At 38.1% G+C, this 20528-nt stretch overlaps 1 protein-coding gene across 4 annotated transcripts in view; it reads right to left on the bottom strand.

The window, feature by feature from the left end:
• The window catches only part of svep1 (sushi, von Willebrand factor type A, EGF and pentraxin domain containing 1), a 159931-nt gene that overhangs the window by 118885 nt on the left and 20518 nt on the right, over positions 1-20528 (bottom strand). For all 4 annotated transcript variants that reach the window (XM_022678487.2, XM_022678486.2, XM_022678485.2 and 1 more), the window contains exons 2-3: positions 6025-6280; positions 3953-4129 (exon numbers count right to left, since the gene is read on the bottom strand). In XM_022678487.2, coding sequence (XP_022534208.2) covers positions 3953-4129; positions 6025-6280 — 433 coding nt within the window. The remainder of the gene's footprint in view (positions 1-3952; positions 4130-6024; positions 6281-20528) is intronic.

Raw genomic sequence — 20528 nt, 5'->3', positions numbered from 1 at the left:
AAGCAATCCCCTGTCTAACAAATATTTGACTAATACTGTCTGAACCTGATTGAACCAGAAAAGAATAGCAGACAAAAGCTCACAGGTCTTAGAGAAGCTGTTAATTATGTGCATCCCATTAATAACCTGATTAAGCGTCTCAGGCAGCTCAAACTCAGGAAACTCTTTGACTGCATAAAGCTTTTCCGGAAGTTTCCACGCCTACAGCCTGCTGTGACCTTCTGCCTGCATTCTGCCACAAATTAAAACATTCTGCTAATAATTAAAGAATTAGACAGCAAATCTGTTATAGTGAGAGCTGCTGTTCCAACAACATCTGATTACAATTTAATACCATACTTTTTATAGAGCAGAGAGACAAAAGAGAAATTCAACTTTGAATGTTATTGACAGCATTATATAGTAGCTTCCGGGCATGCGGAAGAATCATTTTAAACTGGGCGGGTGTGATGTGGTCTCCTTTCAGAGCGAATGAATCCGATTCCAGGTTATGTTCAGTCAGAGAGAGAGAGAGAGAGAGAGAGTGCGCTCAGTCAAACTTCACTTCAACTACCCATTTTGTTTTTATGAGTGAATGAGCTATTGAGCTCTGAGTTTCCTCTTCTGAAGTCTCCATTGCTCCACCAGCTGCTCGCGTTCAGTAAAACTGAGCCGGATCTTTTTTTACAGGCTGTACATGTGACGTAAGTACGTAAAGACGTGTGACGTGGCCAGAAGAACTCCCGCAAAAAGCGACCCGACTCCCCAGTTTTTAAAAGGAATATATTAGGCTTAGCAGAGATGGTTGTTCCAGCACACTGGTACCATTAAACACAATATTTTATCCCTTCTCCACTCAGAAATGCTTCTGCTTTCAGCTTAGAAACAAAATAATATAAACTGCCACTTTAAGTTAATACTCTAAATTATCCATTTGTACCTTATTCAGTAATTGATAAGAATGATTTAGTAACTGAAGGGTTTATTTACTACAGTTAAGTCCTATCCGGACGGGATTAGTTTCTCAGGGGGATGTCTGTGAAAAATTTCTAAGAAAAACATGTACATGGTCGTTCCAGTTGGAAAGGAAAAATTACAGAGGACCCCCCATAAAAGAGAAAATTACCCCAAATAGGGCTTTACACTCTAAATTAATCAGCCGCCCTGCAAATTTGGTTAATTAGAAACATTTACTGACTTTAACTTTCAGCTGTTTGCAATAAACCAAGCAAAAAAAGAACAATTTGAATGGCTAAACACACACAAACAATATATAAACTTAAAATGTCACTTTTAATTACTTTTAATGGCTACTGAAGTTTTATTTGTAGTTATTCGACCGCTACAAACTTCAAAACGTCCACAAATTATTGATTACAGAAGAAGTACTGGAAGATTCTGGAGTGGTCATCACAGTTACAAAACAAAAATGTTTTATAGGTTTTGAAGAAGGTGGTTGGAGTAGGCACAACCATGAATACGAGTAAACTGGAGGCCACTGACCAAGAGGAATGAGCCAAGAATTTTCAGGAACACTGACAGAAGCTGGTGCCTGATTATGTACTATGTACAGTAAAAAGGTGCTGCACTAAAGCACTAAAGCAGATGTCATGAGTTCAATAAATTTAAAACTGCATCATTTGAGTTATTAAAAGTGAATTTATTATTAATTCTTCTTCACTGTTTGATTAGAATTAGGTTTCTCAGCTCTTTGTAATGAACTAAAGTTGAATTGCTTGGAGAATGTACCTTTTGTATCTGTATCTATTGTTCAAAAAAAACATCTATTAATAGATAATTTAGGTGGTATTTCTACAAAAAAAACTTTTCTACATTTTTTTTAGGAGGGAACCAGGAAACTGGTATGTAAGTTATGTAATCATAGGAGTGAGTAATGGAACAGAGGAATCGTCAGTGGTTCTGTGTGTAATATTTCGAGTTAAGAATGATACAGATGAAATGTGTTATCACTCAGACATCTGCCCTTGTGTGTTTTCTCTGCTAGCCACTAATCTCAACTGTCCAGCAGCCACAGATCCCCAGTGCTTTCACTGTCTGCTGCCTTTACATACCTGGCAAGCACTTGCCCGGGGCCTCCTCCAGGCCTTCCGCAGACTCAGACACACGATCGTATTTCTCATTTGTTTGGGTGAGGTTACAGTGTGGAGCACAGCGAGGAGGTCTGCAGTTATTACCAAAGTTAGCTCGCTGTGGTTAGGCAGGGCTATTAGAGCTGGGCTTTAGGAGCAAAAAAGGGGCACTGTGTTTAGTTTGGTTAAACTTGATTACTGAAGAAAAGAAGAAAGAAGAAAGAAAGAAACCACCATAAATGAAAGGGAGTGACTGCAGCTTTGATAAATCTCGGCAATTACTGTAAAAACACTTTTAGTGGAAGACGTATGCGAGTAAAAATAGTCATTTATCAAACAATTTACTGTTATCTTTGATTCATTACGTGCGAGACAGGCTGTTTTATAGATAGTATCTGTTTAATATAAAGCGCTACAGAGTGAGTCACAACAGACTGTTAACACATTACTGCCTCCCATTCAACAGACTGAGGGAGTGAGAGAGAATAATAAGAGGGTGTGGATGGAAAAAAGAGCACCGCTGAAAATATAAGAGAGAAAGAAAGAAAGTGATGCAGAATAAAAGTGAAGTCTCAACTTTCGAGGTGTGCATTGAGACTAGAAACAATCCTGTTTTAATCATATAGTGTAAAAAAAAAATCGGTCTTTAATATCTAACTATTGTCTCAGCATGAGAGAGACTCTGATCTCAGACCAGTGATTTCCACAACTTCAGTCAAAATCAGTAACTGTTACAGATTAACATTTCAAACGCATTACACAGTACATACAACCCTACACTTGTCACAATCAGTATTTTCATTTGGACGATACATTTTCACAGGAACAACTGCAGTAAATTATACGTTTATGCCACTGATATAATTATAATATAATATCATAATAACCTACATAAATAAAATATTAATAAAATAAAGCCACAGTTTTTAAAAAGTTGACACTCCAGCTCATTCATGTCAAGTCAGCAAAAATGACTGAGGTCATGCCCATTTATTGTACAAGAACTCTATATTGTAATAAAAAAGTTATAAAATAAAAACTAGGATATGATTAAATTGTCCCCAGTATTTGCAATACCAGATCTAGTTCTAAATGTATATTTATTGCAGAGGTTTTTTTCTAAAAATAAAAACGTGCTAGAAAAAAGGTGTATATATACCATATATATATATATATATATATATATATATATATATATATATATATATATATATATATATATATGTGTGTTAAAGTATCACAATATTAAGTTTTACCCTATTGCATTGCATTTTTAAACAGATAATGGATTTTTAAAGATTAGTGTTAATTTTTGTATTGTGTTTAATTTAACATACTAGATAGCAGAGCTTTATGTGGCTGGATAGCGATTTTTTTTATATGATGGTGTGTATTTTATATAGATACAGATATATTGCCGTATATCCCAACATATATATATATATATATAAGTCATAAATCCTGTATCGTGATACATAGAGTATTAGCAGTATTGATAGTTCTTCCCCATAAGCAGTCCTAAAAGGGCAACATAATAGCACCTGTAATCAAAGGTAAACTCTGAGGTAAATTCAATTGCAGTAATTTTAAACCCTTGATTAAAACCAAACTTTAGCTTGAACGAAATTTAAGCTATTTTGAAATCCAGAGTGTCCATATCCACAAATTTATAACACTGACATGGTTCCTAACATAGAATCAATGAAATAAAGTACAGAAATAAAGTTTTAATTCAATTAATAGAAATAACGGACCCACTTCTACTGGCTGGTTCATCATATAATGTTTAGAAATCTTCTTCTTAAAAAAATAAGCAAAGGTTTTCTTATTGTAGTTACTCATTATCATGTGTTAATGGAGGTGTGTGTTGGGGGTGTGCTTACCTGTGCACTCGTGCTGGAGGCCCTTGCCATAGTGTCCTTTCTCACACACACAGTCATACTGACCCGTGTGTGTGCCGCACTTACAGCTGGCCATCAGGTCACAGCAGTCTCTTCCCTCCACACACAGAGACGAGCAGTGAGACATGTGCTCCTGAATGTAACTGCCTGTGGGCAAGTCTGAGAGAGACAGACACAAAGAGAGAGAGAGAAAGATTAATAATAATATATCTTACCTTCCATTTTACTATTTACTATTCCAATAGCTTCCTGATTTATGATCAGGCAGAATACAAAACTTACAGGTACTAATTTATGTGACTGGTTAATTAGGTGTGATCATATGTGTGTCAGAATTATTGAGTTTTAGGGCCCTATCGTACACCTTTCGCTATGCTCATTGCTATCTTATACCCTGTCAACAGTCTATTTACAGACCTTACACCTGTTTTGCTAAAATAGCGACAGAGTTTCAGAATACATCTACACCGATGGGTATGGTCTGGAAGTGAGGTGTGTTCAGGCAAATTTCTGGCTTCTTTTTGCTATCTTGGCGGCAGGAAACAAAGGTGCGACACTGACAGATTAAAACTCTGACCGCAGTCATCAGTCAAACATCCATTCCTATCTTAGCTACGCAAGTGCCGACAGGTTTATTTCACGTTTTTCCTTTTGTCCTCACAATACCAAAGACACGCCCTAAATCCAGCTGCACCGTTAGATAGCCAATAGATAGCTAAAATAGGGACCACTGCAAAGTAAATAATAAATTATATATATATATATATGAATCAAAAATCCTCAAATCTTTGATGAGACGTGTCACAATGTTGCAAGCCTTCCCAGGACAATAGAGACAGGTACTCCAACAAAAGCAGGGTCAAATACGCTTGATTTTTGAAAAAATAATAAATAAACAGCTGTCACAATATTTTTGCCCATTTAGTCTATGTTCTTATGTTCTCCTTGCATTGTGTATTTTTTCATATTTAGTTTCTTCATTTTAACTGGAATTTCTTTTTTAGAATTATGTTTAAATCTGCACCAAATAAAACTTCCTGTAGAACTTGAACTTGGCAAATTCTGAGAGTTAAACAAAAGAAAAGACAATCAACAAAAAAGGGAGGACATGAACACTTGAGTTTTTATTGGCAGAAGCTTAACCTCGGCTCACAATCCACCGTGCTCATCAAATCTGGCAGCTCCGTAATCTACACAACCTGCTCTGGATGTGTATGGATGTGTTTATGTGTGTGTGTGTGTGTGTGTGTGTGTGTGTTTGTGTGTAAAACATAGCTAAATAAGAACAATAAAATCCAGAATTGCTGGCAGGAACAGATTTGTCTCCTCAAAACGCAAAGCAAACAAAAGGCGGATTGAACTCCAGATGTTAATACACACACTGGAGCCAAGCTGCTGGCAGATCCTGCGCAGTCCTGGAGACGGAATATCACAGCGGGAGAATAACTCCTAATGGCATGGAGCGGCCTTATGAAGAACACTGCATCCTTAGTGTGGATTCTTCTTTTATCTCCGTCACGGTTGGCTGTAGTTGGATAATGCGTCTGATGTACGTTTGATCAATTGTGTTTACTTGGCTGGTTGGTCTACTACCGAGACTAAACTGAGAAAGAAATGTTGGCATGTGAGTCGAGGTGCAGGAAACAACAACATTTTGATTCATCCCAGCAGCTTTTCGGTTATGTTGCGATTCTGGATTATGTATTGGAAAAAAAGAAACAAAAACCATATTTTAACATTTCGCTCAAGGTCAAAACAGTAAATTAGGACCGAAATGAATTAAATCTGATCTCCTGCACGCTTAACTGATTTTCTGCTCTAACACATTCACGCAGGATCCACTCGAACGGGCTTGTTAAATATCTGATTAGCTGGATCAGGTGCAGGACAGCAGATAAACACTAACTCATGCAGAACGGAGTCCTCCAAGGCTACATTATGGGGCCAATAACATTGCGTAATGTCATAAACTAAAAGTATGTTCCCAATCATACTCGTGGGTTATTCTGAACTGCTGACTTCTTTTGCAGCTCTTGTAGTTTTTGGCCTCTTACCTTCGTGAAGGGCTCGTCGGGCCAGGGCTTCAAACTCAGTGAAGTTGTGTACGAGGTAGCAGTGCTGGTCTTTAGGGCTTGAAGCCATGTCGTGCAGCTCACGGATGTTGCCCTGCCAGATGCCGAGCGTGAATATCTCCACTCCGCTGTTCCGCAGGGCTGCCGCCACTGGCCGAGGGTCCCCACCATTGGAGTAACCGTCCGTGATCAAGAAAATCACCTTTGTGGAGTTTCCGCGTGAGTTACGAAGAATTTGCTAAAAAAAAGGGAGAGAGAAGGAAGTTAAATGATTATTCACTCCTCAAATTTTGTCACACTTCCTGGACTTATTTCTTCTACTATGGACTGCATTACCCAGAATCCCACTCCCCCTCATACCACACTCACATGTCCTCCTTGAAACAACCACAGACAGCTTCCATGCTCATTGTCACCTGACTTTTAATTCCCTGCAGCTGATTAGTGATTGCTTTCACCTGTACTTCACATTACACAGCAGAACACTCTTTTGTGATTGGTTCAGAGGGGGGAAAACAAAATTCAGTTCCCCCTCAGTTCCCCCCTAGAACCGTCCCTGACCCTTTGGGTTAGCCCCTTTTGCTGGGTATTACTGGATTTTTGTTTGTTTAATTTTTTGACCCTTATGCCTGGTTTTTGACCTTGTCTCTGCCTGATCTCTATGTGCTTGTTTTTGCTTTGTGTGCTTTTAACCTGGCCTGGCTTTTTTTTAAATCATTGTTTTATTTATTGGTTTAAGGAATACATACATACACACGCTCTCACAAACAGGGTAGATGATTATACATTAGGACTAAGTAAGAGAGAGAGAGAGAGAGAGAATAAAAAGGAACACAAAACAAAAACACATCAAACACAAATCAATGGTTAACAGTGTCTTAATTGCACATACTAATAAACAAAAAGAGGAATGGGCAGGAGGCAACAATACAGGACATATGTAAAACAAGTCACTTTAATTATAATTCGTTGGAGTCTGGAGGTTCTTCATCATGGAGTTCTACATCATCTAGATGTTTTAAAAGGGTCCCCAAATTTTATAATAATTTGCAATAGATCCTTCTAGTGTATGGCTCATTTTTTCCAGTTAAGTTTTTTTCCAGTGTAACAGAATAAGTCGCCTTGCTAAGAAAGTCAGAAACGCTACCAAATTTGATTTACGTTTAGATACGGTGAAAGAAGCTGGAAGGACACCAAACATTGCAATGAGAGGAGAGGGAACAACAGGTACTTGCAATATGCCTGAAAGTGAGCTAAATATTGAGTCCCAATATGTTTATAGTGAAGGACAAGTTCAGAACATATGATATAAACTGGCTGGGGCTTGGTGGCATCTGTCACAGTTGGGGTCTACATTGCCATAAATTCTTGACAATCTAGTCTTGGTCCAATATACCCTATGCACCAGTTTGCATCGCATTGCCCCGTGCTCACTGGCCTGGCTTTTTGACAACTCTTTTGGATTACACTTCAAATATTAAACCTGTTTTCTGGTTTTACTTCTGTGAGCGTCTGGTTTGTTCTGAGATTGTGACAAATATACATCTTTTAATACTTAATTTAATACATAAGCGATCAGCAGCCAATTGTATGAGTGAAAGTTAAGATTAATCATATATTAGGGTGTAAAGTTTATCATAAATCTGATAAACACTGAGCATTTTCAATGTTGTGTTAAAAATTGCAGTGTGTTCTAAAGCGCTGCCACTATGAGCGGGAGGTCGCAGGTTCGAACCCCAGCTCATGCAGCTTTGCCATCAAGCTGCCGGCGTCAGAGGGAGCAAAATTGGCCCTGCTCCCTCTGGGTGGGTAGATGGCGCTCTCTCCCCACATCACTCCTAGGGGGATGTCTGCAGCACAGGGCGTCTGTGAGCTGATGTACCAGAGCCGAGCCGCTGCGCTTTCCTCCAAGCGCGCTGGCTGCTCGGTAATGCTGCATCAGCAGCAGCTCGAAAAGAAGCGGTGGCTGACTTCACATGTATCGGAGGAAGCATGTGTTAGTCTTCACCCTCCTGGTGTGTTGCGGCATCACTAGTGATAGGGGGAGTCCTAATGAATGGGTTGGGTAATTGGCCGTGTAAATTGGGGAAAAAATGGGAAAAATTAGAAATAAAATTATTAAAAAAAAATAAAAAATAGCAGTGTGTGTGCAGGAGTTCGTTCCACCACACAGTTGTACCTTAGATGCACCTTAACCCTTGTGTGGTGTTCATATTTTTGTTACTTGTTTACTTTGTCACTTGTATTTAATTCAGCAAAATTAAGCAATTTTACATTAAAATGCTTTACACATGCTTGCTTCACCTAAATTGCAAGCAATATAAACAGCTTACGTGGTTAATATTTGCCCTTTACCATTCTTATGTTACATTTCTTTTAAAAAGTGCTACTCTTTTTTTATTAGTTTTTTAATAAAATGTAAAAGAAAATGAATTAAACTCAAGATATGAGTAGAAAATTTGTTTAGTTTCAAATTTACAAATGAAGCAATGTTTATTAGCCCTTGGCCAAACATACTGTATGTAATATAAATGGTTGGGGGGGGGAGTGTAGAGTGTGTGTTTATCGAAAATGTGTTTTGATATATGTTTTTCACAAAAAGTGAGCCAATGCCAATGAGTTTGAGTTAGAAAAAATATTATTTTTAGTATCATTTGATGAAAAATGAAAACGGGTCCCACAGACCCGAACACCACACAAGGGTTAATTAGTACATGTTATCATGTACAAGTTATGTTAAATCAAAACCCCATTACATAGATTTCCATTCAGAAATCTGTGCAAGACTTAAGGCAAAAAAACAACCTAAAACAGCCTACTTTTTCAAGAAAATGTGTCCATGGATACAGACACACAAACAAGCTTAGACAATGTCTTGGTGTCTATCAGCTTAATCTCAGACTGAATATAAACATAAATTAAACATATACAGATATAAAAAAAAAATTAAGAAAGACAGTTATATATTGGAGAATAATATCACACAGGTCTTTCTCCCCTCGCCGGCTTATTTATTCACTGTCAGGTAAAACGTCATCCTTAAACGTCCTCGCTATGCCTTATGCTGTTTTATTAATGTCTGGGGACTATAATTTCCCCTGCTATCTTAGTACAGACTAATGAATGTAGATTTCCCCACACTCTCCTGCCAAACTCGCTCGTGTCCGAGAATAAGAATAAGACACCAGACAGTCGCCTCATAAACTTCCTTCTCTCCAGAGAACAAAAACGCTTACGGAGTAATTACATATTTCTCTCTGAGAACACTCGGTTATCGTTATAAAACCGCCAGCACACCAGAACATAACCTCATACAAACATGCACAGACACACTCCAACCTACGTTTAGAGGACAGTTTTACGACGGAGCATGTATAATTAGAAAGCGCAGCAAAAGAGCGATGAGAAAACGTCTTCATTTTTCCTGACACCATGTTTTCTTTCACTAATTGAGCACGCAATTTGCTGCCATATTTCTTTAGTCTAAGACAGATTGCCTAATGACAGTGACATTTCTGCAGTCTGTATCAAAAGAGCAGAAGAATGAAAAGGAAAAGACAGTAGGGATGAAAGAGAGAGAAATATAAGACTTATTTTCCTAAACGTTATGAATCAGCAATGTTTAGCACAACAAAGTGTGTTTCAAATAATAAAATGCAGTGTGTAAGACTGGTGGAGGAGAACATGCCAAGATGCATGAAAACTGTGATCAAAAACCAGGGTTATTCCACATCTTTATGAATGTGACTTGTTTTCTTTGCATTATTTCAGGTCTGAAAGCTCTGCATCTTTTTTTGTTATTTCAGCCATTTCTCATTTTCTGCAAATAAATGCTCTAAATGACAATATTTTTATTTGGAATTTGTGAGAAATGTTGTCTGCACTTTTTAGATTAAAACAACAAAGTTCATTTTACTTAAGCATATACCTATTAACAGCAAAATCAGAGAATCTGATTCAGAAACTGAAGTGGACTGGAAGTTTTTTTCCAGAGCTGTATGTCAGTGTCACCTTTTGGCTTTCATTAGCCACATTCTGATCATTTTCTCTGTTCTCCATAAGTCCAGTTAAAACTAATTCCATCTTTCTGTCTTCCTCTGAGTTATTGACTGCCCACCTGTCCAGGCATTGATGGGTGACACCGCTGGATGTTCGACCGTCAGGTTCTCTGGTCACCTGTCCAGGCAGACTGATGGAAGTCTCTGGTATAGATATTCACCTGAATATATTGGACCTATGTGGATGTATAATGACTTAACATTCATGTATAAGTTGGTTGAACAGAGGAGGATGGGTCCCACCTTATATATTAGCTGTGATCATACATGTGATAGTATAAGGTATACGTGAGCATTGGTTCCTAACATGGTTTCTTCCTCCTCCAGCTCTAAATTTTTTTTTTTCCTCGTCTCTGTCGCTCACTGGAGGTTCTGTGTTGTGTGTTCAATGCTTTGTCTAATTCTCTGTCCTGCTACCATATTTCTGTACAGCTGCTTTGTGAAAACATCTCAACATTTAATAACATATATAATATTATATATATATATATATATATATATAATATTATACTACTATTTAATGAGAGTCATATTATCAATAGTGCATTATCACCTTTAACATTATATCTGCTTCAAAAATGTCACTAAATAAATCTAGATAGAGTGTGTGAATAAGGTTTTGACTCAGTCAGGCGCCGAGGCTCTTGGGAGAGTGTGCTCCTCGTGTAAAACTGTTAACTGTGGCTTTTTAGAATTAGCTAACGTTAAACAGAGCAAGCAGTTGTTTTATTTGTGGATGCATGTTCCGCGGGGTGGTGGCTGAGTTGGTTTGTGGCACAGACGTTATTAATAAGGAGAAAAGCCACTGACTGCAGTATGAATGGGAATTCTCGTAAAACTGATCATGGCGTCCGTTCAAAGACAAAGTTACGCCCTTCAACAAAACGAGCCAATCAGCACACATTCTGCTAAATAGAGGTTTATTACAGGTGAATTAGTCAGGTTCAAATATATTCCAGTTCATTTTGACATTAAATTCAAGAAAGAACCTTTCTTCTACCTAAATCATAAGATTTACCACAACATTTTCTTATCAAAGTTGTATCATTCTCAGGATTAGTAATCACTCAGTTTCCATGAAATACATTAAGTTAAGTAAAAATACGCTTTTTAAGATTTTTTTTTTTTAATTGTCTAGGTGCCTCCCTTATTTAGTAATGGTTACGACATCACAAACAGAAAGTGACATCATTTTGTGGTACTGTTTATTTGTTGCTCTTTTATGATAAAAAAAGGTCCGCCAAACACAACTCAAATACCTGTGATGTAAAACATATGAAAAATGTATCTTATTAAGGATTTCATAACTTTTTGGAGAATAAACATATGTTGAATGTTGTGGATAAAACAAATAGTTTTGATAAACAAAAAACAAACAAACAAACAAACAAACAAAAAAATATATATATATTTTTACTATACTATACTATACTATACTATATATACTATATATATATATATATATATATATATATATGTGTGTGTCTCCGGATCTGTAGAGATAAAGTATTCATTTCTTCCCATGGTGTAATTTCAAGCTTTTACATTTTTACATTTCATAATTTCACTCATATTGTTCACATATGACCAAAAACATCAGTGAAATTCTGTAGAATGAAGTTCTTTATACTTAAAAAAGGTTCTTACCCTGTTTTGCAACACTGAACCTTTTATATTCATGTATATCGTGAAATCATAAGAGGTTAAGTCATTGGCATGACTTCAAATAAAGTCCACTTATATCTGATAAAAGCAATAAACCTTCCAAGAGGCTTCAATTCTATTTCTATACTTAACGATGGAAGAATCACTATTACAAACAGAGCCAACTGGGTCATTATCTGAATTTGCAAACACATCTGCAGTATCTCTGGAACCCACCAAACCGAGCCAAGAGGCACCCTGTAACCCCCCTGAGTATTCCACCCATACCAAACCCCTGACCACACACACACACCTGCTTCCACCGCAGTGATGTCAGAGCGGCTGGGCCTCATGGGAGTGGGCCTGTGGGGTAGGAGAGGGTGTGATTGTGGCTGTTTATGGGCCGGTGGTTCAAACACACAGACAGGACCCGGCGCAGAGCGGCTCTGCTGCAGACGTTCAGAACGGGGATGTGAGTCAGTGGCTGACTATGAGAACGAGCACGGCCGAGGTGATGAGACAGAGGGATTTACTGAAGCAGCAGACCACTGCTAATCACGAAAATGCTTTAAAAGACACATATAGACACCCAGCAAATAACAGCAGACCAAAAGTAGATGTTTTTGTCTTTGAGGGTTTTTTGACTCATAGCAAAAGTAGCAGGGCTGCGCACAATCAAATTTGAATGCTCAGTATGAGTATTCAACGGTTTGTTCATGTTTTTTCCCTTATATAATTATAAATTATAAAATTATAAAATAGTGCTGATTTCTAACACATCAGTATTAACAATGTTTGAGCCTTTAAAAATCAGTAAAGGGGGCGCCAAGTGCTGCCACTATAAGCGGGAGGTCACAGGTTCGAACCCCCGCTCATGCAGCTTTGCCATCAAGCTACTAAAGGGTAATGTCTGCAGCACAGGGCGTCTGTGAGCTTCAAGCACGCTCTGATGCTACTTGGTAATGCTGCATCAGCAGCAGCTCGAAAAGAAGCGGTGGCTGACTTCACATGTATTGGAGGAGGCATGTTCTAGTCTTCATCCTCCTGGTGTGTTGGGGCATTACTAGTGATAGGGGGAAATCCTAATGAGTGGGTTGGGTAATTGGCTGTGCAAAATTGGGGAGAAAATGGGAAGAATTTGGAATAAGAAAAAAAAAACAGTAAGAGCATGGCATATGAGGCTTCTGTACTGAAGCCTTATTTAATTATCAACATATAATGCATGGCTGTCAAATTGATTTGTAAAATATTAAGCTCATTCAGAATATTCTGTTTTTAATAAAGCAATAATACACAAGAGGGAGTGCTATAATGTGTAATATTGGCACTGCTGTGCTGCAGTTGAAGGCACGAGGCTGCATTGCTGCATTGTTGCTAGGTTACGTGTATGTGGCGGATTAATACATAGAAAGCTTCGGTTACAGTGCATTACCGGCTGATAATGGCACTTATAGGATGCCTCTCAGCCAATCACATTGCAGGGTCAGAACTAACTGTGATATCATTTACATTAAACTTTCTTTAACATTAAAACCAACGTGCTCTCACTCACTGTGTCTCCTAACATCTCACTTAGTGGCCAATTGGGAAAACACGTTACCCAGTCCAAATGATACAGCAAACACTGTGACTCCACCTTCCTTCTGCCACACCTCAATAAAATATAAAAATATATTTCCTGTTATTTAAAACTATTCAATAAAATGTCTACCTCAGCTGAACCACATATCAGAAGCACAACCATATTAATTTATATATACATTTTTTTTTTTTACCAACAAGTTGATTGTAGGCTAAAAGATAACCAACTACAATCTCTTTAGCTATATAGCACAGCACATTACACTCTAAGGGACAGCAACATTATCTGGTTAAAAGCTGAATTTATTCCAGCGTTTTTTGTTACACCATTAAAACTAGGCTACAATATGAGGGTTCTTTCACCGTTGCCCTTAACCAGCAAATAAAACACACAATCCCACCATAAAAGGGAGTAAATTAGGGAGTATTATATGTGTATTAAATGGTTGTAAACAGGCTTGTTAAATGACATCTGAGCCTTATTTACACCTTATTGACACATCAAAGTCAAATACTGACTATTTATACACCAACCAACAGATAAAAATACTCAGTAAATGCAGTATATGGCACCACCAATAAACTTAATCACAGAAAAAAACTAACTGACCAGACAAAGAACCGTATAAATTCACATAATGGATCTACACAATATAACTATTGTCTTATTGTCTTTTTCTGGCTCTAATAAAAAAATCTATTAGTTTCAGTCATATTTTATATTATATGCCCAGTGGCATTACATTTTAAAAAGTGACATTACAAAAATGATTTAACAGGTATGATCATAATGTGGAAATAAAAGCTATAAAATATCTATAGGATAACATTGCATTTCTAGCTTTTGTTTCTAAAAGTAATTTTAGAAATAATTTTTTACTGTCTCCCTCTCCTTCTCTCTCAGGGACAAATTTAATCCCACAATCGTGAGAGACTTCTACTCTCAAAACACAGACACACACAGACACAGACACAGACACACACACACACACACACACAGCCTCTGTAATCATGGGGTGGCACAGCTGCACAGTGAGGAACTCCTCCTTCTGGCATACTTTAGTTTTTGGCCACATAGTAGTAGATCCACAAACAGTTTCAGACACACACACACACCAAGTCATTTCTTTAGAGACAGTTTAGTCTTTAGTTTTGTCTGTTGCTTCTGCACCTGTTGTCTAAGTGAGACTATTTAAAATATACACTGGCCAGCCATAACATTAAAAGCACTGAAATCCACTAAAGTAAATAATACTGATCTGGTTACAGTGCCACCTGTCATGGGGGTGGGATCTACATATTATTCAGCCAATTTACTGACAGTTCCTGAAGTTGTCCTCATGTTGAAAGCAAAAATATTTACAAGTGTAAGAATCTAAACGTCTTCTTTGACAAAGTTTAGAGATCTGACAGGGCCAGAACATCTCCAACACATCATGCAGCATCCAGCATTGTACTACAGCTTTAACACAAAGTTAGCAATACCAGCGACAGGGCTAGTCCAACATTGCTAATGCTGCATTTAAAAAATGTCGGTATCAGGGCTCATCCAATGTTATTATGGTGACTGCCATAGCATGTTTGTGTGGAAAAGCCCAGAGAACGCTTACCCAACGTGCTCACAAGCCTTCAGTCTTGCAGTGTAGAATGACTCCAAGCAATTCAATCACTTTAAAAGGAAACATGCTCTTGGTTTTGTCGATCTCCAGGAAAAGGTCACTGTCTATTTACTGTCAAGCAGGTTAAGTTGATGTTTCATCTGTGTCATTGTAATGACAGCAATGGTGTTGATAAATGGGCACAGAGTCCTTGAAGAGACATTAGTGAGGGACTCTAGCGATCTGTTTGAGTGATGGCAGTGAACTGTAGAGGATTGATTGTGTTCAAGCCTGTAGACTTGATGTAAGCCATGGTGAATTTACTGTTCTAAGTTCTTCATGCTGACATGGATAAGTGGAGGAGAGACAGAGAGGTAGTCATTTAGGAAGAAGGTCAGTAGATTTCTGTTCTTATCCAACATCGCTACTGAGGTGTTAGCAATCAGCTAATCAGCAGATCCTAGTGTCACTAAGTCCACTTACTGAACGGTTCCTATCCCCTAAGTACGGATAGCTAACCACGCTGAGGAAATCACACCCAGGCCGGTTTGTAACTGTTCTGAGCTAAATCGTGCCCATGTGAAAAAAAAAAACAGTACATCAGTACAACAATTTATTTACTTCCACTGTACTGCTCACAGTAACTGTAGCTTACCTTAAACATGGCACACAGGAACATCAGCCAATATCAACATCAGCCAATAACTCATTTCAGAAACCAGTTAGCATCCAAGCTAACACCCTCCAATCCTTACTGATGATTTCGGTTGTTAGTTAGCATTGAGCCGCTAGCTACTCAACTGGAGTGAACTATAAACATAGATATACACATAATCATATTCAACCCCAGAATCTACTAATCTAACCAGCACCGCTCCATCATTCTGTTATCAATCACCAGCAATTAATTCAGCTTGGAAACATTTATCTAGCTGTTAGCATCACCAGTTAACTTTTAGGCTAATCTGCCATTTTGGTTTCATAATAAGAGCCCTTCTCATTTATAAATAAAAATATGTTACAAAAATTGAGACATGTGATATGTTTGGACTTTCGATTAAAATATAGTCAAATATCTAAATTATGTTAATATTTGTTTGTAATTTTTAAGCATTTTAAAAAGGGCTGCTATAGTTTATTATTTCAGCTATTAATGTAAAAAATATTATAGTATAGTTAACCTACTCTTTAAGACATATTTGAGTAGACTAGAATCTCCTGAAAATTACCTCTGGCGTGAGTGACCAGGTGCAGCTATATAAACTGGTCTAGTGTTGTAGGATATATAGCCTATATACAGTATTTACAGCATCTGTTGCTGATTGAAGTTCATTACACTGAGCTTTCAAGTCTATACCAGTTATTCATTCATTTTCTTACTCCTCAGATATAAATAAAGCGAATAAACATAAACTTTGATTAAATAAATCACACAGCATGTAATTAATTAGATACAGTTTGTTTTAAACATACATATTATAAATAGACGTATTGGAACGCATGCTTATCCTATGCTTCTATTTGCCTTCTCTTCAACTTAAAGTAGCTGAATCCATTCATCAGTAGGAGTGTTCACAAACATTTGGACATATAGCGTCAGTTTTTGAGACAAAGATTACTCCTGGTCATATACTACATTTTCCTTTCATTTCTCCATTCAGAATGCTGTAGGGTCCAAGACTAGGCTTGATGTCTGCATGCGTTCAAGTCAAAAAATATATATATATACTAATATTTACTGAGTACTGACTTATATTGTTTGTTAGCAATGTTAGCCTTGTAGTTTTAGTGCTAAGAAGCAACATTTGAACATAAAACCTGCCTTGCTTGTGGTCGAAGTGAAATGAAAGTGGAAAACTGGATAAGTGGAAAATTGTATGCAAAATTGGCACAATTGGAAAATTGTCATGGTAAGTTAAGCAAGTGGAAAATTGTGTAAATTCATTTCTTTCTGAACCATTCCTATATCAGGAAAACTGCTTCACTTGAGTCACACAATTACCTCGAATAATGAAGAACACAGAAATTAGAAAGAATAGACTTGTATCAGAAATGACTGCAGGATGTTTGTTATCACCTAAAGACAGAAAAGGAATCCCCTCTTATCTGCACAGTGGAAAGCCAAAGCTTTGCCAATATTTTGACATCATGATGCCAACACCTCCAGGCCAGTAATCACTGATAAATGGCTACATGCCTGGCACTCATCCTGACTATTTTACTGCACAGCTCGGGGGCCCATTCAGAGCTGTGTTACATTTTGATAACATGGCAGTCCACTATATGAACAAAGACACTAAATCATCTGCTCATTCTGTGTTTTTTTTTTAATTAAAAGTAAAAAAAAGTTTATCCTGATTTTGTTTGGGTAACTGTTTCTACGATACCACCTTAAAATAACACTACCCTTACAAAGGGCTTATAAAGGGTCTATAAATGACTTAATTCATTATTATTGATTAGGTCGTAAATGCCTTAAAAACTTTTGATAAGCAGTTACAACAAACAGCACCGGTCGCTATAAGCACTGAAGCTGAGAGCCCGGGCAGACAGAGCGGGTCGAGCTGGAGAGCGGGTTGTTTGGATGTTAGCATAGCCAGTTAGCTAACCCTCCTGCCGCCCTTCTGTCCCCGCCCTCCTTTGGCTCATGGAGGTAGGCGATCCGTCACAAACCCTGGAGATATCAGCCAATAGAGTTCGCTGAGGGAGGCGACCCTGACTCCGCCCCCAAACTGTCAAAACCACCCCTTTCAAAACTCGAACGCAAAACACTCAGTCAAGCACAAACTGCTGCTGCAGGTAATTCACACAGCGCAAGAGGAAAAAAAGCACCAAAGAGGAGAAAAAAGTTCATTTACAGTTCATTTAAGTGTCATGTAGGAGATTTCAAAACCTACAAATTTTCAGAGTGTAAATAATTTATTTTACTGCAAAGAAAAAGGGTTTTGTATCACCTACACCTGCAGCCCGTATAGAGGTCAAGGCATGTCAACTGGTTTAGAGCCAATGTGGCCTTAAGAGGAGCTGTTCATTTATAAACTGTTAAACTGATCCTAGTGAGAGTGGCTCTGTCCAGTGCATGCCAGGAGAATTATCTTAATCAGCATCCCAGAATCAATGGTCAAAAAGTGGAACAGAACAAACTGAAACACAAGAACAGACAAATGAAAGAAAGAGAGATCAATTTTGTTTCCTGTGCTGTCTTGGATATCTTCTTCTGAAGCATTCCAGTGTTGAAAACAAACCAACCCGGATGCATCGGAATGGAAAAGGCTCCATGCTTGGTCGGAAGCTGGAGCAGCTTGTTTTGACATGGTATCGGTTCTTGGCTCTGGTGGTCAAGAATAACAACAACACGAACCCACAGGAAAAAGACAACTCCAGCTAGCTGGATCAGACAGCCTCCAGTCTCGCTCTGCTGAGCTACATTACGGCTTTAAGTGGTCTCTAAATGGGCTACAATGGAAGTGTTTCAGATCTTGCTGTTTTATTACACTATATTCATAGAATAATGACAAAGAGGAACAAGCTTATTTCCGACATTAAACTTTGCACTTTAAAATGAAGTCCAATTTCTTTATAAAAAACGTTTTAATGAAGTTACATCACTGCATAGGCCTTATTAAGCTTCGTATAAATTCTTATAAATGTCAAAAACCTCTACTGTGAATGTCTAAATGTGGGATTTTGTATTCCAGAATTCTGCTGGAGTAGGATAAATCACTGGGCACCACAGTGACAGGGAGAAACATTCATTTAGATTGATCTAACCCTTAGAGTATGTGTGAGGCTCACCAGCGCAGTGAACTGGCAATACTGTGAAAAGCCCATTGCAATAAAATGAACATTCTTTCCAAACACTTAACCATGAGCAGAACATAGCTCTGGTTAATGAGCAACAGCCAAACATTCAATGCTTCAAAATTATGGGGCATCCACCACACCTGGAGGACGGTTTTTATTCTTCCCTCTGTACCGAGGGAGTAACTAGCATTTGAAATGATTGACACTAAAGCCATTTCACTCCTGTGTGTGTGTTCCTCTTGACTGAGTACAGGAGCCTAATCGCTGCAACTTGTCAGACACGCTCTGTAAGCCATGCTTCACGGAGACCAAGAATCAAGTGGGGAGCAGAGCAACTCCTTATTACTGCCCTGCTGGTGAGAAAAAAAAGTGTGTAAGAATGTGCGAGTAAGGGTGTGTGTAGGCCATTCGAGTAATTGGCTAAAATACCACACCAGGCCAAAGAGTTCCTACAGCATGGTTAGCTGGTTCCTGTCAAAACAACACTCATCAAAGTCCTGGGTGTAGAGGAGGAGAAAAGTGTAGGCCCTAATAAAGACGGGGGAGTGGAGGGGGGGTCAGAAGAATCGTGTAATTTATTGTGGTTTAGAACAGTTCATGGTGGAGAAAAGATCCAATAAAATCTCTATTGGCAACTTGGCCTAGTATATCTGGTCAATTATAGCCATAATATATTGAAATGAATAGATGAGGAAAAAAAATCTGCTGGAACAAATGCCAACACTGCCTGTAATTGAAAGGAAGCATGATTGATAGGAAGGAGATGGATGTGAAACCAAGAGAACCTCATCAGTGCGACCAAATCTTAAACAGAAAAAAAAAAAAAAAAAAAACGAAGAGAGCCAAATCCCGAGGAATAAAGCCGCAAGCCACGAAAGAGATGCAAAATGTATTTTAAAAAGCAACAACAGCACTGCACAGAGAATGCAGGCAGAATTAGAGGGCTTCTAAAAGCCAAAGGACCAGGAAACTGCTTATGTGCATTCGGTTTGGCCAGAGGCAACAAACATACCTAATTATAACCATTAAGTCCCTTACGTGATCTTGCTTGTGTCAGTGAGTGTAAGATATTCAACAATGATAGGATGCATTTGTGCTGTAAAGTCAGACATTAAAGAGGCCATAGAATGGAAAATTATTATTTTTACCTTTAGTTCAGAACATACTGTGCATAAGATACTGTGCATAACTAAAACAGAACTGCAGAACTGGCAAATTCAACCTCTATTACATAACGTCTTTATTTAGGGACTTTCAGTGGACAATGAGATAGATTTGAAATCACAGTGTTAAAGTTAGAAGAGGGCAGATGTTATATAAAAAAAATGGGTTGTTGTGGACCACACTCTGGACAAGCATATCTTACTGTACAAATCCACTAGCACTTTTCTCCAACTTTTCTAATGCCAAATCCTTTTGTTAGCTGTGTTTGGACGTCTCTAAGACATTTCTGAATGCAAATGAAGCAAATCTTTTTCTGATCAACAATTCTGGATCTGGATTCCAGATATTTTCATGTTTGAAAGGCACCAGTGTGTGTGTGACACTCTAATGTGTGCGACATACCAGCCTACTCTTCCCATATTGGCTAGCAACGCAACCCGTCATGCACTGTGGCATGTAGCATTTTTCTCCATTGAAATAAACCAGATGCACTGAGGAAAAATGGCAAGTGGACATATACTGCCAGGCATACTTCTCAAGCAATGTATGAGCAGCTTGGGGAAAACACACCACTAACTTGGAAAGAATATGGTGTTTTGAATATTTGCAAAAAAAAAATAAAAATAACGACACAGTT

Source organism: Astyanax mexicanus, chromosome 8 (genome assembly GCF_023375975.1).
Source record: "Astyanax mexicanus isolate ESR-SI-001 chromosome 8, AstMex3_surface, whole genome shotgun sequence".
NCBI classification, from domain to species: Eukaryota; Metazoa; Chordata; class Actinopteri; order Characiformes; family Acestrorhamphidae; genus Astyanax; species Astyanax mexicanus.
This window is presented reverse-complemented; position numbering and strand designations above follow the sequence as displayed.